General features: G+C 37.5%; 1 protein-coding gene across 2 annotated transcripts in view; it reads left to right on the top strand.

Annotated features, from left to right (window-relative positions):
- CDH13 (cadherin 13) overlaps positions 1 to 26,038 on the top strand; it is a 398,606-nt gene that overhangs the window by 149,567 nt on the left and 223,001 nt on the right. For both annotated transcript variants that reach the window (XM_072346191.1, XM_072346190.1), the window contains exon 3: positions 1,398 to 1,606. In XM_072346191.1, the coding sequence (XP_072202292.1) occupies positions 1,398 to 1,606 (209 nt within the window). The remainder of the gene's footprint in view (positions 1 to 1,397; positions 1,607 to 26,038) is intronic.

The following is a 26,038-nucleotide window of genomic DNA, read 5'->3' as shown; positions in this document are numbered from 1 at the left end:
ATTACAGAGAATCTGTTAAATGCCTGTCATATCACCGACATCAGCTGCAAGGGGTGGTTTAACACTGGGGAGGCCTTGCCAACAAAGAACCTTCCATCAAAATCCTTCTGGTTTCTTATTTTATTTATAATCTCTCTTGCTTTCAGCAAAATTCAATGAAGTGGCAAATGTGTGGCTATGCACTATGAGAATGTGTGTTTTACCTTCAGGATTTGGCCAAGCTGTGAGAGAATCTAGGATTTACTTTTTATTTCCTTTAAAAATACTGATCAGACAGAACACGATAATCCATACAGTGAACTTAAAAAATTATTACAAGTGCTCTGTTTTCAGTAAAACTGTTGTCTTTGATCATCTGTAGTCTGTCTCCCTGTCTGTAAGGCAGCTTTTAAAGGCACAATGGAATAGAAATGTGAAACCAAAATAGCAGGAGCATACAGATAAGCAAATTCTACAGCACAGTAACTTGAGGAACAGGTATGAAATATAGAACAGATTGTCTAGGTGGGAAAAAAAAAAAGCAGCACACACATAAATACGTCATTCAGATTTCAAAACAGGATAAGTTTGCTTAGAAATTAAGTTTGTGATGATGACCTCTTAATCATATGTCTGCAATTACACCGGTAATGTTTATTGCAGAGTTTTAAGCAAAGTGATTCTACTGGGCTCAGAGAAGGAACATGAGGCAAAGTGTCACATCTTTGTCTTTAAGGACTTTTTTCTCTCTCCGTTGGCTTTCATAAATATTTTAATTACTTCATGTAAAATGAAACAGGGTTTTTGAAAGCTGTTTTTTAAATAAGAGTTCTTCTCGGGTATATTGGTAGTGCAGCTCATGGATCATTCTACAGGTGCTTAATAAGAATAATAAGAAATACTATATATATGTGTTTTAATTATGTAACACTTTTGCAGTAGAATGTGAAACTGAATATTTTGCAAACAGCCAACAGCAAAAGTAGAGAAAAATATGTTGGATACCTGAAGCTACTTGGGCAGCAGAAGAGCCTTTATATCTCACCAGTTACAGTGAATGAGGAGAACAGCAAGGCCTCTATTGCTGTTGTCCAGTTTGTAGGATTAGGTGCATGTTTTGTGCTTGAGTGATCAGAAAATATTCATGTCTGAAATGTGTAGTTTATCTCCTCCCACTCCAGGTTAGTATGGCTAAAATCTCCTTATCCTTCTGAAACTGCACATTCATAAGACTGTCTATGAAATATTATAGCCATGCAAATGTAATGTTTGAAGGTATTCCTTTAGATTGGAACCTTTTCTCCATGAGATCTGTACATAAGCCAATAACATAAAAACCTTTGAAGTCTATGTTCCAAAGTGGATACTTAAAGTTACGTTTTCTCATCTTTTTATTTCTTCTTTTTTTGTTTTCCCAGTGGTGTTTGATGACTGCAAGGGGAATAACAGATTGAACTTCGAAGTTTCTAACCCAGACTTTAAGGTGGAACACGACGGGTCTTTAGTTGCACTGAAGAATGTATCAGAAGCTGGCAGAGCTTTGTTTGTCCATGCACGATCTGAGCATGCTGAGGATATGGCAGAAATTTTGATTGTTGGAGCTAATGAGAAGCACGGTGCATTAAAGGTAAGATAAATACAAGAGACTAGAAGGAAGAAGATACTGCTGGGTATTTACATGTACCATCTAGGACTACAGGCAGTTTGAATCTGTTAGCAGAGAGATCAAAATTCCATCCACATCTTGCTGTAACAATTTAGCACTTAGTTTAACATAATAGAGAACAGTTTTTCCAGATCTTGAAAGATGCATTACATCTTCAGGTATAAATACTAAATGAGAGAGCCTAAATAGCAAAATTGGCAAGTTCTTCTGACGTACTTAGATCAGATAACCAGTTTGGAGATAACTGCAAATGGAAAAGTCATACTCAAAATATTTAATTTGGAATTTACTACTTCATATTTGTTGCAAGTCTTAAGGACTTGGAAATTAATTCTATGTTGTGGAAGTTAAATTTTCATACAGGTCTGCTTATCTGATGCCATTATATGTTATACTACATCAACTTCTGCATGCAGATTCCAATCCATATTTTCTCTCTGTCAGTATGTCTATCTGCACTGTTGAGTTTGTTCTACTGTAGCAGAAATGCTAAGTTGCATCTTGAAGCAGTGATTGAGCACCTGGTGGGAAGGCAGGGCCAACCCAGGGGAGCTCAGATGTATGCAAAGCCCCTGAGTGACCAGAATGGATGGAGCCAGGATCTACCCCTTTCCAGATTTCATTTAAAAGTTGGCAGTGAAAGCAAGCATTTCATAAAGAAGCCATGATTAGAATCACTTGTCTGTTGCTTTATTTTGGCATTTGGTCTTCTAGCTGTCAAAAGTTTTCGTTGTGTTTTTAACAATAGCTTTGTGTAAGTTAAGTTTTTCATTAAAAAGAATTTAAGGGAAAGGTTGAACAAACTTCTGGAAATCTGTGGCTGAGGGAAGGTTTTGATCTGCACTTTTAGCAGCACGAGATGTGAATGTAGATTGCCAGCAGGGGAAAGGTATCAGAATGTGTAACTGTGCAGAGAGCTGATCAGAACACTTAAAGGGAATTTAATTTTATTTTAATATGCCGTATCTTCAGAAAGTTCAATTTTAACAAAGTCATACTTGAGAGACTCTTATGTGTCAGAGCTGTGGATTTAGGACCAAGCACCATCAAACTCAGAGTATAAAATGTACACTCAGATGACCTGGACACTTAGCTGTACTTGGTCTCAAACTAGCAAGACGTTCCTTTTGGTGCATTCACAAGAATGTGATAATGGTTTTAATTTAACTCTAGGTTTTGAAAGCTTTACTAGTGGTCTTTACTCTTTATATCCTATAAAGGTTCTGGACAGTCTTTTCTCAAAATGTTCAATGAATATTAATAACTAGTGTTGAAACTTATCATCAGACTATCTGCATTCAGAAGCCAAACCTAACTTGGCCCCACTCCTACGTTTTGTTACAACCAGCCTGTGTTGCTTCAGAGAGAGAAGACCAGTCTGGACCTGACATATTCTGCTCTTTGCCAGTGGCTACGCAGAGCAATCTCATAACATTTTCTCTACCTGTATTCACCAGTTTCAGTAATTTTGAAATTCAGCTCATAACTAAAACATTGTTCTTTTGGTATGTTGATCCTTGGTGTGTGCAGCACCTTTGGGATTTAGATGATGAATTACCGTGAACTGGGGAATCCATGTAATGAGGATCAACCCTTCTTCAAGACTAAATAAATGTCTTGAGGCTGGCTGTCCTACTTGACCTCAGCTTGTATTCTGTAGTTTTTCACAGTTGTAATGGTTGCTAAAAATATTTACTTGCCTGTTTCAAACAGAACAGACAGCCTTGTCTTTGCTCATACGTCAGAAGGATATAAAGATTACAGCATCCTATCTGATGTGATTTTTCTGATAAGTTTGAACTGAATCCTCTACTTTTACGGGATGAATTTGTAAGCATGGAAACAGCAAAACGGCTCCATCTGTTAAGGCAAGGAGCCTTGGTTAAGAAGTGCTCATATGGAGCCCTAATATTTCAGCATGATTTTGTAGGGTTATGATGGTCACACACCAGAGTGTTGCTCAGCATTCAGTACTTGAAGAACCCTGTTTAATTAAGGGATAATCATAGAATCATAGAATGGCTTGGGTTGGAAGGAACCTCAAGGGTCATCAAGCTCCAACCCCCTTGCCACATGCAGGGCCACCAGCCTACATATGTAAAGCTAGACCAGGCTGCCCAGAGCCCCTCCAGTATACACCTCCAGGGAAGGGGCATCCACAATCTCTCTGGGCAAGTTATTAAGGAGTTAGTATATATTTCTCCATCGCCAGCAACTACCACCATTTCTTTACTTGAAAGCATGCGACCTACATCTGTGAAATTCCACTGTTAATGTTTCTGATAGTAGATTTCCAGCATGTTTGTAAATGACTGGCAACAGTGATCTCCAATGCGCTGACAGGCAGACTGAGTCTGAGGGTGATTACTACCAAATGTACTTGAGATGAATATCAGAATTATTTAAAGCTTAAAATGAGCGGAAAGCTTTTGGTATTCGATTGGTTGAGGTATATGATTATTTCCTGCTGAAGATGTGGGAAGATGGCCTCACTGATCAGTCATAAGTGATTAAGTACCTCCAAGGCCCTAATAGAGTCAGTGGCTGTTAGAGTACCACTTGCGGTATAATTCTGCTTTTTGAGTCTAAAGGTCGTATTTCCTTACTTGTCTGCCAGAGACATACGAGCTCTGCAGAGCCTGCAGCTTTCCATTGTAGGATGGCCGTGGCTGCTATATGAGGAGATGGATGATTCCTCAGCATCATCAGCCAACTTGGCTGTTGCTCTCTGCACACAGAATGTTGTACAATTAGTGACAGAAAAGCCAGAGGTCTCTACATTAGATTTCTGTCAAATGTGGGATATAAGTACGCAGAAGAGTTGCAATGGGCACATGGAGGGTGTAGCATTATAGGATGGTGTTGTCTTTGTAGTTAAGTGCATGTACATGTAGCCATGGGTAGTCAGAGTGCTGTGTGACAGTGGAAGGGATGAAGTCCACTTTCAGCTTAGGGCAGCGCTGATGAGTCATATGTCTGTGCTTATGCTCTACTTTGCTTCATGTTTGCTTAATTATCTTTCACATGGTCAGGACTTGACTGCTTGAGATATTAAATATATGTGGAAATGTTTTGATTCACCCAGGAGTCCCAAAAATGAACTTTAGGCTCATTCTGAATAATTCATAGAACTGCTAGGGATCTCTAATGGAAAAATAAATCACTCATGGAAGCCTAGTAGGGAACAAACTGACAGAACTGATGAGTGGCAATAATTCAAAATTATGCCTCATCAAGTGCCTGCTTTGTTTTAAAGGACTGGTAGAGGGAAATTTCATCACATCTGCGCATTTGACCGGACATTAGTGAAAGCATTTATTTGTTTACTTTAAAAATCTGCTTTTGTGAAGGACAGGAAGTATAGCCAAACTGTTTTTAGAGGCCCATTAAAAAATGGTGTGTTGAAGAATGCATCTAGCAGGGAATTGAATTGTGTCCTCCAAGGCTAAATAAAATGGGTATTTCTTAGTCCTGCTCCTGCTTTATAACCTAATGCTGGTTTTAATAACTAAACTCCTAGTAGACTTTTTGCTAAGAGAAATCTTTAGGAAACAGTTTTTTGCTACAGATTGGCTTTGTGTGTGTTTGTGTGTGGTGGCAAATGCAGCCTTTAATTTTCCACAGCAAAGAGAATTATTTGGAACGTTTTATTTGTTACAGCATCACAGACGTGGTGTGAGGGGAGTTAGATATCAAGAGTCTGGCACCAAAGCAGATAAGAGGACAGGCAGGTATTCAGAAATTCCAGGCTGGTAGTAACTTCACTGTACGGTGCTCAGCAGTCTTCCATACAGAAGGATGAAATGATTAAATTAGAAACCGTCAGACCCTTAGGACACTTTTCAGGCACTAGATGGAAAAGGAAAAGAAGAGATAAGAGGGAGGAGTGCTCCCTGAGACAGCGTGTTGTAGATGAGCAAAGTTTAAAATTGTCTCCAGCAGTAGCTCACATCGAAGGAAATGAGGTTGCTGGAGTCCTGCTACTCTGTCCAGTCCACTTTGTAACAGCAAGGGGCTGGTTGGATAGGCTGCTTGTGCATTTCCTTCTCCCAAAATATTGTTTTCCCAACATCATTTCCTCAGTTTATTATAGAGAGGATGGGAAATGCAGCCTGGTGTGGAGCTTGCCCTGCTGCTTTGCAGGCCTGAATTCCTTCTTCTTCTAAGTCACTGCTTCAATGCCTGTGCCTCTATTTCCTAAAGTATCAAACAGGTATAATGAAACTAAACTCCTTGGATTTAAATGTTAGTGTTTCTTATTTATGCCTTACTTCTCTGTTTTATCCTTGAAGTACAGAGATTGCAAATTTTATTGATATGAGATAAAAAGCGCCCAGAGCCTTAAATCCTACATGCATAGCTTTCTGCCTTGGAACAGATGAGAAAGGATCAATAATCTTATTATGATTCTCTTGCAGAAAAAATACATGCACAAGGAAGTGAGTGGTTGAGTTTTGTAATCTGGCAGTTCAATAATTCATTTGGAAAGTAAGATCAAGAATCAACCTCTCTGATATAGCGAGCAATTGTTCCAATTAATGTATGCTAACATTTTTCCAGTTTAGAATAGAGTTCCAAATAGGCTGAAAATGACTGTGCAAAAGCATGAAGATGGAATCGCAGATGAGATATTGACAAAAAGTCTAGAAGAGTTTTGTGTTATTAGATTTGCATATAGCAGTTGCTACAAAAAGTAATGCATTGCATAAATAAAATGCCGTGTTCTGCTTTTCATTTTAAGGCACAAAATAAAGTAAGTCACAGAGGTATATCAGTATATGACATACCTATGAATTATTACGCTGATCAAAACAGCATGTAGAATAGAATTACTTCCAGAGAATCTGTGGAGATGCTTCCCCTTTGGGCATGTTGGTTTCCCTTAGGCAGATAAACTTGAGTTTTCTTAAAGAGCAAACAAAGAAACAATGTTTAAATGTCTCTTTTTGCTTTTATGCTCATTTGCCAGAAAACTTAACATGATAATCTTCCCCTATTAGTTGTGAAATGAACAACTCTCTGTTACTTTCACTCTTTATAACACTGCAAACACTTAGTGACTTGGACTTTGTGCATTAAAATCTGAGCTGAAAGTGACTTCAGAGTATAACACCGGTGGATTGATGAAATTTTGGTAAATGACTCTTCCTCACTTTAATCATCAGTGGAAGGATGCAGTGCTACAGCGCAGGTTTCTCAGAATACATCTTAATTCATGTCAATGAAAGCAAGATCTTGTTCTCATCAATGGGTCATTCTGTAGTAACACTTAGCCGCCTTTTCTTTTTGCTGTATTTTTACTAAAAGCCTCCACTTGCTGTTTGGAAACTACAGAACTCCTTTATTATAGTAAACCTCCTCAGCCACTGAAATGAACTATTTTCTGTAAAAATTCCAGTCACTTAATTTCTCTTTTTATCCTTCACTCTGATCAGGAACCCCCTGAAGTAATCAGAATCCAGCAGGCTTTAGGTCAAACCCACAAAGCAGGATTTCTGCCTGGCAGTCCTATACAGATGTGATTCCTGTACCTCTTCCCTGGAGTACAGCAGACTGACCCTCCAAATGCTATGCTGTAGTGCACAGGGTTATGGTTTTTCACATGCAGCCACGCTCCCCCTTTTCTCAGCTCTACAGCAGAGCCTTGTTTCTATTGCTAGGCTGGCGCCTTCCCTCAGGCCTGCACTGAATTTATCCGTCCAACTTAACTCTGCAAATTCCCACCACCAAAGAAATGCAGTTTTCATATATGCTGGCTTTGGAGTTCACTCTGACAAAGATCCATTTATCTGAGAATTATCTTGGTGCCAAGAGTTGTGGCAGTTGCCATAGCAACAATTACATATTGTGTTGAATACCAGAGTAAAAACTGTAAGGACCACGAGCCACTGGTGGTTTTCATTAATGTAATGTTCCCTGTTTGGCCAAAGTGTGTCTTGTAAGTTTATTCATCATGTGCATAAATGCTTGGATCAAATGTGTAGGCTAGCTTTCCTTCCCTTTCCCTCAGCGCACAGCTTCAGCATGTAAATGAGATGTACTTGGTTATTTAAGGAGAGAAAAATGGACTTATAGACTGGAACCATGAATAATTGACTGTGAAACAAGAAGGTGTTAGCTTCTGTGAGTGTTCAGTGCTTTTGTCTTTGAGTAATCTACATTCAGATTCTACACAGACTCGGGAAGTATTTATCCTGGAAAAAGAACTTTGTGCTTTCCAGTAGTAAACACAGCTAAGACAAGTATAGAATAGGTCTAATAGAGAATCCAAGGTGAAATGTGATGGTGTTTTTTTGAACCAACTGCAATCTTTGTTAATGAGTCCAAATTGCTTGTGAAGAATATCAAGCAAAAAATATTCTAAATGAGCACTTTTCAATTAAAAAATTCACCACTTAAGATGATTAGTCACGTCAGCATTGAATTGCATTTAGATTTCTGTTCTGTCTGCAGTAACAGGTACCATCCACAGGTTTGTTTTACTATTGCTTGCTGTGCATCTGGCGTAAATACAAGGCTTTTGTGGAAGCTCAGAACCAAATGGAGCTCTGGAAAGCAACCAATTTTTATTCTATTTTCTTTTAAAACACACTTGGATCTTATCCTCCATCTGTAAGACTTAATGGCTAAACACCCATAAATCTCACAGTGAGATTGTTTGAAAGTTACTTAAGTCTTCTAGGTGAATTAAAATTCACCCCAGCACTGCATACCAAGAGGAACCCCTCTACTTCTTACCGCTAGAACATTTTTCTGAAAGCTTGAATGGTAGATGAGTTGTGTGAAGGCCTTTTGAATGAAATTATCAGTTTTTTATGATGCTAACTGTCCTCCATCCATTAAAAATGATAATCCACTACATTTTGTGGAAGGGTGATAAATCACCATGCACTCACATTGGGTTTTTTCTTTTTTTCCCCATGCTTGACTCAGAACTGTAGCTTGAAAGTATTTTGATGATGTGGAGAAACTGCACTTATACTGTGTGTTAATCTCTCAAAATTATTGATGAAATAGTGGGAGGATTGTACTATGGATGCGGGAACATTTAAAGGAAGCATTTAGAAAAGGTTTAAATTTAAAATTCATTGTAGTAAATGAGCATATAAGAGGGAAGGCAACAGGCTAAACATGATTTAGTAAAACATTAAGCAAGATCATAAAGAATAAGTAAATGTCTCATAGGATACGTAATATCTTGCATTCATAAAATGGCTTTCTTTTTGTAGATCCTTAAAGGGTAACCACTGAGTACACAGAGAAAGAATGTGTGTGCATGTGAGAATACACACATCAGAAAAAAAAGCAAATAATAATGAGGTATTTGTTTACATGTGCAGAGATACTTGTGTAGACAGTTGTACTGTTCACATCCGGATAGGAACAGAGCTGGTTTTTAAAATAAGAAGTTTCTGAAAATGGTGATTTCCATGTCATACAGACATGGACATTACTCCTAATGTCCTCAAATTCATAAGGAATAAAAGTGTTACAGAAGCCAGAAGAACCTGTGAGACTTCTGGTACGCAAGAGAACTTCTCCATTTCTTCCATGTTCTTTTGTTCATCACACAGGATTTAAGTCAATGTTTGACAGCCTTCCTGGTTTCGCCAGTGATACCTCAGATTTATTAAGGAATGGAGGCAATTGAGTGAAAATCAACCAAAGCTGCGTTCATATCTAAATTCAAGGTTCATTTATGTGTCGGAGATGCAAAATATGGGTGTTGTTCTCCCATTATAATCTTTTCTTGCAGCTCACAGAAATGGTGGATTTGAAAGCGAGCCATAATAAGAGAAATTATTCACATGTGAAGATGATCTTAGGAATTTCTCTCCATGGTAGACATTCATAATCGTCCCTAATGATTGCTCCAACAGTTCCATGCTGATTTTCACAAATGTGATGGAACATTTATTACATTTATTGTAGTGACACCTATCTCTGCACACATCTTAAGCAATTAATGGAGCATCATGGGATAAAAATTTACACTTGTCCTCCCCCCATTAATTTATTCTGCCAGTGCAAGGACAGATGTCTCCTTTTGGACCCAAAATTCCCTATTTGTTGATCCTTATAATTCTGTTGGTTTGAAGAATAATCCTTTGTGTCTTATTTTATAGTTTGTTTTCTCAGATTCCTAAAATAATTCAGTATAAGAATGACAGATTTAATGTTTAATGCAGTGTGTTATCCCTATATAATAAACATATCTGTTAATGTTTAGAGTCATCTTGGAGTTATTAATCATTCAGCTTCTCACTTACTTCACCACCAAATCAAGCTGAATAACGTTTGCATTAAGCGGTCGATCCGTCTTAGAAAAAAATAGTTTTCTTTGTTACATGTATGTCTCCTCCTCTTACTGAGGGAGAATATACGGGGAATAATGAAAGAAGACAGTGAAAGTACCATTTCCCCAGAGAAGCTGATGATGCCCATCCCTTTAGGCATTCAAGCCAGGTTGGTGAGCATCCCGATCTACTGGTTGACATACAGCACACTGCAGGTGGGTTAGAGCTGGTTGATCTTCAAGGTCCCTTCCAACCTAAGCCAGTCTGTGATTCTGTGAAGTGGCCAACTGTCCTGCTACAGTCAAGAGATGGGTTGCTGCAAATACTTGCAATGCTGCTGAAGTTGCTCTGAGTACTTTATTGCTATGGAAAAGGAAGGTTTTATTGAACGTAACTGATAGACAACCATGCTGGTTGGAAAGGCTTGATAGAATTTTACCTTCAGCTTCCTAGCAGGACCTGACTATAAATGTTTGCTGCATAACAGTAAGCAAGAAAATTGCTGGGGAGTGATGAGAATAAATTTGTTAAAATATTTCTAGTAACTGTTCTGATAAAAAAGGTTTGATTGAAGTTTTAGCAACGAAAGATCATTTAGACAGCAGCTGTTCAAACTACTACCAGGAACAGATACGCTTTAGTGTATCTGCAAGTCAGCAAACACCCTTGTGGTTGGTGGTGCTCAGTAGTTACTGAATCACTTGGAATATGTTTGAACTGAAGAGAAATTATCTTGAAATCCTTTTGTCTTTTGTTTCCTTTCTATCTTTAGAATTAGAGTGTGGCTTTGGGAAAAATGAATCACGGCTGTAGAATATGCAGCTTCTTAAGATAAGATACTATAAATCTTTTAAAAGGAGAGATGGATCTAGCTCTGAGTACTAGCTTTATAGTTGTATAAATATGCAGCTTCTAATCACCCAGAAGAAAGATGACTGAATACATTTTTTTGATCTCTGAATGACTGTATGAAACTTCCATTCCCAAATGCTGGCATATTGTTATTTGGTATGAAGATCTAAAGGATGTGATCCTGCATGGTACTAGGCTATCCTAGGAGACACCCAAAACTTCCTCTGTGCATTGACTGTAGGGTACATTGGTGCCACCTTGACATGGTCTTGACCTTTCTGAGAGAGAAATGTAACTCGCTCACTTCATCTGCGGGCAAAGGAGTTTTCTCTCTGCACTGTACTATGATATCTTTGAGTGGATTGCTCTATTTCCCCCATTCCCAACATTCTTCCCTCTTGAACTGATAAAATCCTTGAAATCAGACTTGTCTGACATGCTTCATTTTGACCCTCGGATGAGGAATTAAGGTGATGGTAAGAAAAGAGGATGTTAAAGCTTCAAAGACTGAATGTCAGAGTTGAGGCAGGTTTGATTCTGTGGTTTTGGCTCATGTGATGCTTAAACTCATTGCTGACCAAGTTACGTGTGTATATATATATGTGTGTGAGGTAAGAATTGAAGCTTTATGTTGATTTTAGGCATGACTATTCACAAAACCATGTAATTAGGAAAGCGTGGAAAGCTGTACACTAAATGCAAACCCCATTAAGTCAATAAGAGTCATTCCATCGACTTTAATGAGCTTTGAATTTACTCATAAATCTGCCATGAGAAGTGTCCAAATCAAAATTTATTTGAGGGTGACCTTGATGTTAATTGTTAATGCCTCCACATTCAGTTGCCAGGAAAACTGCTTGTGATAGTGGGATGGTCATTTGGTGTATGGTCCTCTCTATAGAATGCTATTAGCATAATGTTGATATATACTATAAAATATTAACTGTGCACATGGTTATTGGGTAGTCACGCTATGCCAATCATCCCGAATATCTATAAAACAGAAAAAATAATTTATTCTGCCATTTTAAATGATATTCATGCCTTCATCTGAATCTTTGCAAAATTAATGCTTTTTTGATCAAGCAGTTCTTTAAAGGATCTCAGAAGTTTCAAACATTTTGGTGGTTTTAATCACAGACTTTATATATTGGCTGTAATTTCTTACAGCTTTTATCTGAAACCTGTAAATACTATAAGGCAGGTTCTTATCAATCCTATGATGTTTAATAAATGTAACACCTGTTCTAACATCTGTATTCCAAATGGCAATTCTTCTTTCTTTAGCGTGTGATCATTTCTCATATTATAGGAAAAACAATAAGAAATATAAATATTATTAAAGGGAAATAATTGCTCGAATATTTTTCTGCTAAACAGAAACGTAATTTGAAGGCTATATTTCCTGGATCTCGTAGTGTCACACAGCTATGGGGTAGTTAAGGATTTTGTGTGGATTTTGATAGTGTGGAGATTTTGTTTGTTTTTTCTCTTGAATTTAGCATCTTTCTTGATTCCTTGTCACTGCTGGTAATTATTGTATCTTTTCCTTAATTAGCACTTAATGCATTAGGCTGTGTTTAGGATCATTTTATTAATTGGAAGCGTGTTTCAGAACAATTGTGAATTAGATAAGTGACATGATTAAGCCTCAGTCTTTAAAACTATAAAATGAAAAAAATAAGGTGAAGGAAATTAATCTTGGCTCTACACAATAGAAAGACTTTGGATTCCAGTATAAACATATGTGTTTAGGGGGTCAAAGGAGGGAGCAAAAACATTTTGTATTTGTATTAATTTTCCTTGGCTTTCCTGTAGCAATACTGAAATACCATCAAAGACTGTAGCTTATAAGATCTTGTTTATACATGCAGTAAAAACTCTTGCACAAAGACCTTCCAAGCGAATTACAAGGGGGGAAATTGTTACATAATCAACAATTTCCACCTTTAAACCTTTCTGCCTCCGATTTCTGTGTCCAAAATGGAGATGCACTTTAATGTTTTTAGTAGTAAGATGTTCAGAGGAATAAAATAATGGGAGTAATTTGCAGGCAGAGACCTCACTGTTTTGAAATAAAGGTCATCTTATTTGGTTATTGATTTAAGTCCATTCTAAACCACGTACTTGTCGGGTTGCATGAGCTCAGTTTCAGGGCAGACAGGAATCTTGAAGAACTTGTTGCAGCCTGCAGTCTGCTGTGTAGTACCTGCTGACTGTAAACTGTTTGGCACAGATAAATCATAGAATCATTTGGGTTAGCAGGGACCTTTGAAAGTCATCTAGTCCAACTCTCCTGCAATGAACAGGGACACCTACAGCTAAATCAGGTTGCTCAGAGTGGATATTCAAACAAATCTTTACCTGCCTTGACCTTATGCTCAACTCCATCAAATTCTTTTTGCCTTATATTTTAATATGGAACAATTAACTTATATAATTCACTGTAGAAATTCTTGTATTAAAAGTTAAGATTTTTTTTCTACAAGAAAGTTGTTTCTTAGTTCTCTTTATTTCCTATCTGACATTGTGCTAAAGAACACAACTTAACAGTTGATATTGATTTGCATGCTGTTTTTTTTGTCTTGCTTTCCTATTCAAAATGAATCAGTACTGACAAGTTAATGAATTCCAGCTACAAATACATAGATAAGACAAGGAATAGGTTTACTACCTGTTTTCTTCCAATTATGAACAGTTTAACTAATGGAATGTCTCGTGTTCACTAGAGAAATTGGAGCAATCTGTTCTTATAGCAGCCATCAACAAAGCAGTGAATATCTGGAGGAACAACAGATATCTGTTTACAGAAACTTTTAAACAAGTGTAAATTCTTTTATCCCAGTATATTTGTCTTCAGTACTTCCATGTGGAATAAAAAACGCAGAGCCCAATGGTTCTCCATTTATTGGGGATTCATAAGACTATACTGACTTATATTTTTTTAATCTATTTATTATGTAAATGAATGACTTTGAACTGCAGGAAAGAATCTTGGGACTGCAGAACTGCTTCTCAGTAGAAATTTTTCTACATGTTCTTCCCAGACTGGAAGAACTATAAAATGGAGTAAAAGTAAGCTCTACAGAACCACTGCTAATCTATAGTGTGTGCAAACCTGTTGTACTTGTTGTGGTCATAGAGGATGAAGACACTGTGGTACTCTGAGGTATGGACTTACTTGAAGGTGATCCACTCCTTGCTGGGAATTTGCTTGTAGGCACCTCCTGCGTGATCAGTAGTGGTTCAAAGTGTATTTCATCCTATCAGGAAATTCAGCCACCTAAGTCACTAGTGGACTTTTGGAATTGAAGATTTGCTTTCTAAACATTTGCATGGGTTATTAGACTAAAGGAATGAAGAGATGGAGGGTGTTTGACAGAGAAGCTAGATATACTAGCTATCTTGTGAAATGTATTTCTGTGGTGACCTTAAAAGGCAGGGAACATTGTGTTTCATGCTTTCCATCGTAATTTCTCTTTTCGTAAGAACAGGGTGGGGATGGTCATGGCATGATGCCCTGAATTGCAGATGCATTCTTTGCCAGGTGTTGCTCTGGCAATAGAAATAAACTGTTGTCTCTGAGGAATACATTAGTAATAGTTGGCCAACCAGACAAGTGGCATAAGCAAAAGTTTAAAACTGTATTTTCCAAGTTATGTCTGCACTGTGTTAGAAGCCTGTTCTGCTCCCTAGTTGTGCTGATGATCCTGACAGGCAAAGTCAAGGTGCAGTGACTTCTTGTCTTTAGAGGGAGCTATTATGTTTCAGAAGGATAGAGCTAGACAAGGAGCAGAAGAAAATACCCTTTTCTTCCTCCTACTCCAGACCAAACAGAACATAAAGTTCATGACTAAAGCAGCATCAGCAACAATACTGTTGGTATTTGAGTATGTAAACATGAGAGGCTTTTAAAAGGTATTTGTAAAAGTTGAATTCCAAATTATTATTCTATTTGAGCAGATGGATGGAATAAGTCTGCAAAATTCAGTTCCTTGTCTTTTTAGTACTGTTTTTATCTTCCTAACATGAGAAAAAGGTGAAATAACAAAAAGATTCATTCAAGATTAAAGTTTCAAAAGCTAAAGACTTGAACTTTACTCAAAACTTCTGATGAGGTTTGAAAAGCGATAGTTGTAAACAATACCACCAACATACCATCAAAGTACTGTTTTTATCGTGATTCTGTTTGTACTACATGAGTAAATGTCTCTCAGGAATTCCAAACTAAACTTTCAGACTCAGGAAGTTTGTGATTATCCAAGCTAAGCTTCGGACAAGCCTATAAAAATTGCAAGTGTTTTGTGCAAATGTTGACTTGAGTTATTGAACTGTAGCCATACCCAACATGGGCAACTGGGTCTCTTAAGAAAGCTTTTGCTGCTCTTAAAGGTAATGCTGGTGACTGGATTCACTGGATTTCTAGAACTGCAAAGTTTAAATGTATTTGCAGTGTGAGTAGAGATTTAATAGCACAAAAATGATATAAATTCTTTCATTGCTTAAAATAAATATCGAAGCGCTTCAAAGGAAAAGAAAAACAAAATTGAACCTTTCTGGGAATGATCTCATTGTGATCCTTGCATCTAGGAGGTAAAGAAAATAGTCTGAAACTGCAGACTTCAACTGAATCTCATGCGGACCCACTGCCTGAGGGGAGCTTCAGTGAGATGTTGGTGAGATGTTGGTTGGTTCTGCTCCACTGCCACTTCAGCTGAAGTTTTGTGGGCCACCTGAGTGGCTCTTCACTCTGCTTTTGCACTTAAGGGAGGATAAATGGAAACAGTATCGTCATTGAGTAACAGGAACGTATCCCATTTGGACAATCTTTTTTTTAGGAGAGAAACCGGGAAGAGAATTAACAGATAGAGAAGAGGAAGAGTGGAGAATAATGAGCTAAATGTGGCAGGCAGATATCATAGAGAGCACTGACTTGTTTGTTTATTTTTTAAAGTAGGTTCTACGTGGAAAATCAACTCATAAATAAATAAAGAACTCTATCTGTTCTCACAGGTTTCCTCAAATTGTTCATGCCCTCTCTCTTGGTATAGTTTCTCTTTGCTGCCTGTAGCATGAGTCTCATAAAACTTTGCTAAGATTATAATGCAATACCTTGGCACCAATCTCTCTTGTTTATGTGGCCATTAGTTCAGAGCCACAGACAAGCAATTTATTGGGTATGAAAAATGTCACCTATGGCACCCTCATTTGCATCTGAAAATTGATTTTTGTCACACTGGGAATTTAGGACAACCTCTTTTGGCAGCCAACGTTGCCACAAAGCATAATAAAAATAATTATGTGACCACAAAAGCAGGTAAGGTTCACTGTAAATTGTGAGTCTTTACAGGACTGTAGTTGGCAAGGCATTGCTGATGAGAGTCTCAGAGAGTTACCTGTGGTAATCTTTCTTGATGATTTAATATTGACACCTAAACTTAAAGCACAACGTGTGATTGCTAGCAAAGTGTTTAACAACATAACGGTGCTTGATTATGTTTAGTCAAACACTCCAGCGTGACAGCAGAATATTAGAAATGCCAGCTGAACAATTGATGAACTATTAATTAAGATTTCTGAAGCGATAATTACTGAGCCACCGAATGTTTGTGAAGAAAGTAGTGTAAAACACCTTTTGATGATCAGTTAAAACATGTAATCTACTTAGCGTTTTTGCAAGTGCTGAGTTAATTTGTTTTTCGCTTTCTGATCTGCCAAGTTTGTCTCTTCACTGGTGAGACAGTTAATTTACGTGGGAGGATGCCATTGTCTGTTGTGATACTGAAAATCCTATTAATTATCACTGTTAAGTTGCTCAAATGCTTTTCATGAGTTATTTTGGCAAAATAGTTCCCCAGGGTAAGATATATTTATATAGCAAATTCCTCTAAAGTCGAACCAATCATTAATGGATTATGCAAACTTGTTTCCTTTCGTGTAGATAAACTGTTTTACAGCAGCATTCACTATGAGAAAGTCCTCTGCCCACTGTAGTGCTCTATCAGCTTAGAATAATCTACAGCTTCAATTTCAATGGTAAAAAGACACCATTCTTTAATATGAATGCAGCTTTTAATCTTAGCTCAGGATGTTGATTCTTTTCTTTCTATTTCTTTTTCTTTTTATATCTGCCTTTATTTCAAGGCAGGCAAAGGACAGTGATTTATAAGCTCATGCTCCTTAAACCAGGTTACTGTATGCAGCTATGAAGGGAGCTATATACTACTGAGGATGGATGAGCATGAGCTGACTGAAATGTGCATCAGGGAAAGACGAGGAGAAAGGTGAAAGCTAACTGTTATTTAAGGGATGCAAAAGTTTTTATGCAATTTAAAGTGTGTGGTGGAGAAATGTGAGTTTATTGAGGAGAAGGTTGTATTTGCTGTGATCAAAATTGATACCTCTGTTTTCTAGTCAGATTCATATTCGGTGTTTTAATACTTCATTAATAACACTTGAGCATTCAACTGAGTATTGAGAGAAATGCTCACCAAGTGACAACACTCCTGGCTGTTTCTCTGGAATGCCTTTACCAGGATTTACGAGATAGGCTGTTAAACAGTAAGCCAGTGCTGCGCATACATCTTTCACATTCACTCAGTGCTGTTTCTGCTAGCAGAAGGATTTGAACTTAATCATGGGTTAGTCACAGTCCACCCAAAACTAAGCCTGATTTAAATCATATGTGGCACAAATATTCTGTACTGATGTCAGACCGCAGCTGTTGGGCACACTTGCTGTCTCTTGGCCTCACTGGCATTAGCGAATAGCACAGCTGCTGGCTCAATGGAGAGTACCAGAATGTTTGCCTGGCTTTGCCCACTGGTAGTGAGGTAAATGCTGACTATCACAAGTGTCACTGAGTATCAGGGCACCTCTATAGTCTGATGTGACATGACGACATCTAGCAAAAACTCAGATGTATTTTCTTTGCAAATGGATTTATTACCCCTCAATTCTTTTGGCCTGGCTTTACATGTTTGCTGAAATAATAATGAAAGAATTACTGTTGTTTTCTAAGTTTCTCTCCTCTGTTCTAACAAACTTTTCTCCTTCAGGGTTTGTTATGTTTGGTCTTCACAACTTTGGCTGCATTTAGAATATATGCTGTATAAGTTTGTAGGAACAGCTTGGATCAGTTCAAGCGCATTCAGTAACATAGTTTTGCCATATTTGGTTCTCTCCAATGGAGAGAAGCAGCCTCTGCTTGCAAAACTCTATATTTAGTTTTGAACAAATTATGCTTTTGTAAGTCACTTGTTCCAATAGAAAAGAGGAATCACTGCTATCAGTGCACAAACACCCAGGCAAATACCAGTGCTTTACAAAGTTAAACAAAAAGGTGTGGATTTCAAGGTTTCTCATGCATTAGCAGGGGGGAAAAGGTTCCGTTATGTATTTATGCAATCTACAGTGAAATACTAGTAAGTGATTTCTTTCGATATTATTGTGCAAGAATATGAGCCATGTGAATGAGAGAACTTGTGTTTCTTTCTTTGTTCAAAACCATGGAAAGAGCAAATAACAATCGCCTTCAATCTCCATCATTCTCCCTGACCAAACTAGTTAGGCTTTACTCTAGGAGAGAAAGTACTAATCTGTGGAATGTACTAATCAATGGAGGATAAAATAGAAATGTCTGTGTAGATAATGAGTAAAGGAAATATTGCCCATCTTATGGTTCATTCCAGAGCAAGACTCTTGCAGACTTCCAACCTAATCTTTATTATCTTTGTGCTTTTGTCAAAGATCTCTTCAACCAACAAGACCCTACATTGTGCTCCCCACTGATTCTTGCACTCCCTTTCTTTTTAGTGCTTTGATTTTTTCTTTTATACAAGATGTCACTAGTTTTCCAAGTGGCACAAACATTATTTGTCCTGTCAAGTCTTTTCGATCACTGAGATAACCTTTTTGTTTTCATCTTGTGCTGTGAATGTAATAAATCAAATCCTTGCCAAAAGCAACTTCTGAATTTTATATCATGAAATTTGCATTTCATGCTCTGTTGCTTCTTCACAGAATCCATCCAATCTGAAAAGAAAAATAAAACCACGTGACCTGTGTATCTAATACAAATAAATGTTTCTAAGCAACTGACTGAGCAGTCTGAGGATCAAAAATTACTCATCTGATAAACTTGCGTATCATGGCAGATAATGTATTTATTCACAGATTTCAGGGTCTGTTAGCACATGGTTTGTAGACTGAAACAGGGCCAAAAATGTATCAAATTATGAATGCTGTTATTTATTAACCTTTATTAGATAAATTTGGCACAATAAAGCTGTTTTTAACTTCAGAGACTGATATTGTTCTTCACTTTCAAATGTTCAGGTGGCAGCAATCAGAGCCTTAAGCACTAAGCTGTTAGTTTGATTTTTGCTGTGATGCTGCATTCATGTACCAAAGGGAATGGTGCAAAGAAATCTGAATAACAGAGAAGAATTACTAACTGCACATTCCTTGGAAACTCTGTTTTATAAACACAGCACGCTGTGCATGATCTGATGCACACAGTGGGGTTTTGGTGCAAGCTCTAAAGTAACGTGATCAACTTGAAAGTCCCTGGAAGCACTTATTAGAACAACATAGAATCTATATCTTCTGTATTCCTTCTGAGTATTTTAACTGCTGTACTATTTGTCCCTGTTCTGTCACTCTGGAGTAGTCAGTAAGGTCTGTGGAGTGCTCTTATGCTGCCAACACCCAAAGTGTTAGCGCTTTGAAAGTATTTATTCTTTTTGATGTTCTTGCATGCTGTGTCCCATCAACCAGAAACCTGTGGCCAGTGCTACAAAAGTGAGGCAGTAGCAGCATCAGTGGAGATACTGAGCAGATGGCACACAAGCTGGAAGGAAGGTTGGATCTGTCTTCTCTTGGCCAGGGAACTTGAATAAGACCTGTTTCCTTAGTGTTTGTATATGTAGTGACTGTTCTTATCCCATGGAAACATATAAAAGTCAACAGATATGAAGGAGGGAATATAAATATTTCTATGCTTCTATGGCTGCAGGTTGTTAGTGCAGAATACCTAGATCCAAGCATATGAATTTGAACATGTGACATTGATAGTGTAATGTTATATCTCATGTATTGTAAAGCTGTACTTGACGTTACTTCCAGTAGTTATAATTCAGGAAAAAAGAGTTTCAAACTTTAAACTGGAACTCATGCAATTTTAGTATCTTTTTCCTGAAGTACATAGCAATGAATATTGTTAACAACTTGATGTTAGAGCTCATGAATCATCGGTCTGTTCCAGTGTACCAATTAGTTTTACAGTGAGAGTGACACTCTTTGAATTTCCTGAATTAGACTTAATTGTCAGCATATGATTAAGGAGAAAAGTGAGAATCCACTGAAACCTCCACGACTATGTCAGAGCCATTTTCTTGCATCTTGCATGCTTTTACTGTGGGAAGTGTTTTTCTTTGATTTCCCCATACCTCAAACGGATACGGCAATTACAAGACAACCTTGCCATTTCTAGCTAATGTGTCTTAGAAGTTCTGTGGAATGCTAGTCCGGTAATAAAATGTTATCGAATGACTTGTTTTAAGTGTCATGGTAATCATACTTTTTAAAAACAAGTTTATTTTCTGAATACAAATTTTAAATACCTCTCATCTAACTCAGAACTTCATGCTGTCTTCTTCAGTTCTGTTGTGTAGGTCTTTGAGATTATCCAGGCTAATCAGTGACTTAAAACTAATGGGCATTGTCGTATGAATTTAATTAGGCCACTATAATACAGGGGATGCTTGAGTCTTGTAATTTTATTCTTAATAACTGCAGTCGACACCCCATACTGTGCCAACACCACTGAGGTGTGAAGAGGTAGTGTCTGAAAGACGCTACACCAGAGTCTCTTACTTGTACCACAGAACAGAATTAAGCTTCTGGTATCCAGACACTTACTGTCTGTTAATTCATTTGTACTGAAGAATGAAAATACAACCCAAATTATGAAGTGGATTAATACACTACCATTTTGGCTCTTTGCACTCAGTTAATGCCTGCTAATTGATTTGTTCTGAGTAGCTAGACCAAGCTGTGAAGTGGATTAATGTACTAACATTTTGTCCAAATTTCAAATTTAGTTTGGTGAATGAGGAGTTTTGCCTTAGCCCAGATCTAAGTGGGCATTTTGTCTTCATCAAAGACTACCACTCCATTTGTCAGTCTGGCAGCTCCTGTATGGGAAAAGCATAAAAAGACTGCCAGCACTGTAGAGCTCCATGCATGCATAGTAAAGACCGATAGAATATATCTAGCCTTATTTTGAGAGTTGTTGTGCAGATCTGTGATTTCAACATAATGCATTCCTGCATTGCAGTCTCATATAATGTATTATTTTTGCTGGTATTCAATAGAACTCTGATCTAATGGAGTGGAGGAAGAAATTGATGTGGGCATTTCAGCTTAAATTCAGTATTAATGGAAAGAAAAGTCCTCAAACTCCCTCCCAGGTAAATGACTCTTGATTATTGCAAGAAGAAACAGACTTTTTCGATTCTTAATTAAACATGTCTTATTTTTCAGCATAAGGTAACTGGCACATTTGTTTTGTGGTACTGGACCAAATCTCCTGTAGGTAATCTGTGCTGCGCAAAGACTATAATTAATCTGGGTGTGCTCAACTGACTGCATATGCATAGTTCAGCTTGCCAAAATGTACAGAGTAAAGCTGTAGGACATAAATTCAGTGGTTACATTCTGGATGTTTTTTCTAGGTTTTGTGAAATTGCATATGGGATTTCTCCAGCTCTAATCTATTGCATACATGCCTATTCTTCACTGTAGTACTTTGCATGTAGCACATCATGTCTGCTATTAAAGAGAAAGGCAGGGGGTAAAATAGAGGACATGATAAGGAATTGCTGTTACTTTTCTTGCCTTGAGTGAGTTGAAGGACATGTACCAGAAGTATTCCTAAATCTATTAGGATTTCTGAAGTTCTGATACTGACTGTGCTTTCTGTGAGGTTATCCAGTTAAAATGGGTGAAATAGGAAGATTTTAGAGGTGTAATGCCAAGAAGGAGGCTGCTGAAGAAAAAGATCTAAGAAGATATACATGAAATTAAAAGGCATTCCTGTAAACAAAAATATGAGTTTTAGATTACTACATTTGGGTAGGGGTTGTATGATCAAAGCTCAAGAAAAACAAATTCAAAATGAATGTGAAAGGATGAACATTTTCCAGTGGGAAAACAGCATCAGTAGGATTACACTGCCACCTGGAGTGCAGGAAAGTGGGGTAGGTGGAATTTAGGATTGCAGGAGGTGTTCTGGAAGAGTAGGAAGATCACACAGTTTATAGAATAGTAAGGTAAATAATCAATGACTTTTGATTTAGATTACAGGTTGTTTTATTGAGGGGATGGAGGTAATGAGGAAACAGACATAACAACGCATATGGGACTGGGATTACAGCTACTAGATCTATTAAACAGTATACATGATTTTAACATACGATATTATTGCTTTAGGGTATGATGAAATTGCTTTTGTGCAGCACTGTTATAATGCAATGAATTTCAGCGCATTTGAGCAATCCAGAACATGGGTATAAAATGTTAGTTTTCTTCCACATACTCATAGCTCACTGCCCTGCAGCAAGAGATAGAAACCTTTTTTTTTCCCAGGTAGAACAATTTCTGCTGTGAACTTATTTTTTGTAGGGAATAAAATTTCTTTATTAGGGATTGTTCTTATTCTCCAGTACTGAAACATGAAACAACTTGCTCTTAGCTGTTCATGCTGTTCCAAATGTTTGTTTACATCAGTCGGATCTACAGCTTTTGTGACCTTATATAGGCTTCTGTTCATCACTGATTCACTTTTTGTGCCATAGAATCTAGATACGTTTTCTCTTTCTCACTCTGGAAATAAGGGTATCTTCAACATTCTGGAAGCTTTCTGGAACGAAGAAGTTCTTGCATCATGAGTTGTTATAACATAGATGGAAAAACACTCTGCTTACTGGATAGGAATGTTGAAAGTAAGAAGCTGAGGCTTTGTGTCCATGTGGTTCTTTTTTTCCTTCTGCCATGCTAAAAGAGCCATCTGATTTGTTTGCTTTGCAGCTGGTGTAAGCACAGTACAAATGGGAAGAAGGGTTTTTTTAGTGGGAATAAGTGATGTGTTGTTGGTGTGTCACAGTGAAGACTGAGACATAGGGTCAGCCATTGTCTTTTTCCTTAAGCCCATATTTGCAATGTGTCTGACAGATGCAGTCAGTCAGAGCTTGTTTGATTGCTTATGTATAAGGGGTATCTCATTATATTTAATGAGCAGCGTGCAAGAAAAGTGTGAATTTCCTGAAGGAGGATGTTACATATGTCTCAAAATGCAAGTAACACCCACTAAATGATGACAAGACAAGTTTGGATTGTTAATTTTAAATATGTAACACTTGATCGTCAGTTCCGTATTATTCTTGGAACAGGTAACTCCTATGGTTAATGTGGACAGAAAGGAAAGTTAATGGCATTCATTCCATTATCATCTAAAAAAATGTTTTTCCTGACACAGAATAAGGCAGGAGTGAAGATAAATAGAACTTACACTTGAATAGAGACAGGACTCTTCCACCACAAAAGATATCGCTGAGGTTCGAGATGATAATGGAATGTATCATTTCACGAGGCTAAGGTTCAGATTTGTCTCCACAGTAGTTCACATTATATGTCACATGCACTGCAAAAATACTTTAGAACAAATTAGCATTAAAATAGTTGTGACTTATGCATTGCCAAATGTTTCCAACAGTAATTCAACTTTTTCTTAATTCTCTTGACTCCTTTAGATCAAGTAACCCCTATCCTATAGAAATACCGTAGTGCAGCTAGCTGAATGCAGTAGCAAAGATCTAGTCTGAGATAATCAAGCATCTATGAAGTTAATGGGTGCATTGACTAGGCCATCTAGGGATCTGCCTCCCGATTTATCTAACACTTAAGCCAGTTGCTCCAAAAGTAATGCCTCCTATTTATTTCCATCAAAAATACATCAGCTATGAAGAGCATAACAACACTATTTGATAAAGAAAATTCTCAACTACAAAACACTATTTTTCAGCATAGTTACCACCATTAGCTAAGCATATTTGCCAACAGTGAATAAGAGCCTGCATGCCGTGCTTGTAAAAATTGGCACCTGCAAAGGTGATCACCATTTCACAGATACTATGACTAGTTTGAGCCTTCAGCTTAGTGTCACAGTATAGCAGTCAGAGTTGATGGTTTGTCCAGGCCCTAGGAAATCTGGAAGGATCATACCTTTCCTGTCCCAAAAGACAGTGCACATCATTGTACCTGATGAGGGCTGTGTCTTAAATTTTTTCTTTGATGGGGAATTTTCTTTGATGGGGAAAAGATGCTGTCACTCCCTGGACTGCCATTTTGTTCCAGCTCTTAGTGGGGACACTGTGTCTCATAACCAGTAATGATGTGATTCAGGAAACTTCAACCTCACGTTGGCTCAATTGGTCCTGAGAAATTGCATATGGAGCTCTTTTTGTTCTTGTGTGAGCATTCGTTGGACCCACCTGGTGCAAACTCCATTTTATTCCAATGTTGTCACCATTATCTGTAATGCACTTAAGCCAATAGTCAGCTCCATACAGAATTCCCTGGTCATAATCCACTAATTTGTGTGGTTGAGCTGATTGAGGTGCTCCTCAGTTTGTGGTGTGACAGCTGTGTGTGAGCATCTCAAATGTGTTTTGTCTTTCATGTTGTTGTTGCCATTGGTAAAAGGTACCACTCACTGTGCTCACATCCACTGTTTGATCTCCATAAACATGCAGCAAATATCCTTGAATGTCAATGATTAGTGTTTCCTGCACGGAGCAATTCAGTGACCCACCTTTGCTTCATCCACACTTCCATGTTAGGTGCCATTCTATCAGACTGCCCCTCTACTGCCATCTGTTGCAGGGTAACAAAATGGAATGAAATATTGGTGGGAAGGTTCAGCCTGTACTGCTATACCACTGACATCTGCCTCCGATGTTGTGGGCCAACATAGTATAACAGGCAGTATTACTTTCAGAGTAGTCCATCTAGAGTAGATAAATAAAAATGCCCACACAAATCAAGTTCCCCAAACAGTTTCCATTACTCATATATCGTATCTGACCGTAATTCATGACCCTGGAAGCTCACATACTCTGAAGAAACTGAGTATTCTTAGGAGATTTTGGCTGGATTTGTTATTTTGAAGTTTGTTTGTGTTTTTTTTTTTAGGCTGGCATTTACAGTCATTGAGGACAAACTATTTCTGAGCAGATGTTTCTGTATTTGCTATTGACCTTTACAGATCTTAGTTTTATTTACTGAGTTAAAGAACAACTGTTTAAGTAAATAATTAACTTGTAAGGAATTATTAGTACATTTATCATTTTTTTGTATTATTGAAAACATAAGGAAATATTTATGAATGATTTAGAAATCGTTAACCATTATACTGCTATTATTAACATCCAATGATGGAACTAAGATATAAAGTAATCATGAGACACTATATGAAGATTAGAGCACAAGTCTAAAATTCAGCCGAGAATGATATTAAAATGATTTCTTTCAAGTTGGTCAGTTTTAGTTCAATCTTATGCAGCAATATTATTTAGGGGGAAAATTGATGTACCACTGAATACCACAGAAATTTTTCTTACAATGAGAATCCATTTACATGCGTTTATTTTTTGTAGTGGAACTTGAGATTGCCTCCATTTCAGGCCATCAAACTTAGTATCTAAAAGCAATAAATAGGAGAAATTCAACCACTTTTCTGCTGCTTAGTGCACATGTGATTTCAATTAATTGTTTTCTGCTTTATATGCTGATTGAGGTTCAATCCATTGGTTGCCAGCTGCTTGGCATTAAGCAAAGTTGTTTTCTTTTATTTTTTTCCCCCCAAAAATTCTCATGATAACCACAAACAGCTCTGAATTATTAAACATGTTGGTAAAATACTCTTGTTTCTTTCTTTGTTTACCCATGTACTATAGTGATGCTTTTTGGTACTCATTTAATCAGCCATGTTGCTGTGTCTGACAGCAACAGTCAGGCACTGGGGAATGATGAAGTAGAGAAAATTCATCAAGAAAGAAGTACTTAATAAACCATCAGTGTGATCTGAGGAGTGAATAGCATGCAATGTTCTCAGCAGAACTGCTTACATTTCTTTGCCCAGTCTCCAAAAGCTTTTTTTTTTTTTTTTTTTTTTTTTTTTTTT

This window comes from Excalfactoria chinensis, chromosome 11 (assembly GCF_039878825.1).
Source record: "Excalfactoria chinensis isolate bCotChi1 chromosome 11, bCotChi1.hap2, whole genome shotgun sequence".
NCBI classification, from domain to species: domain Eukaryota; kingdom Metazoa; phylum Chordata; class Aves; order Galliformes; family Phasianidae; genus Excalfactoria; species Excalfactoria chinensis.
Note: the sequence above shows the minus strand (reverse complement) of the source record. Positions and strands in the feature narration are given on the sequence as shown.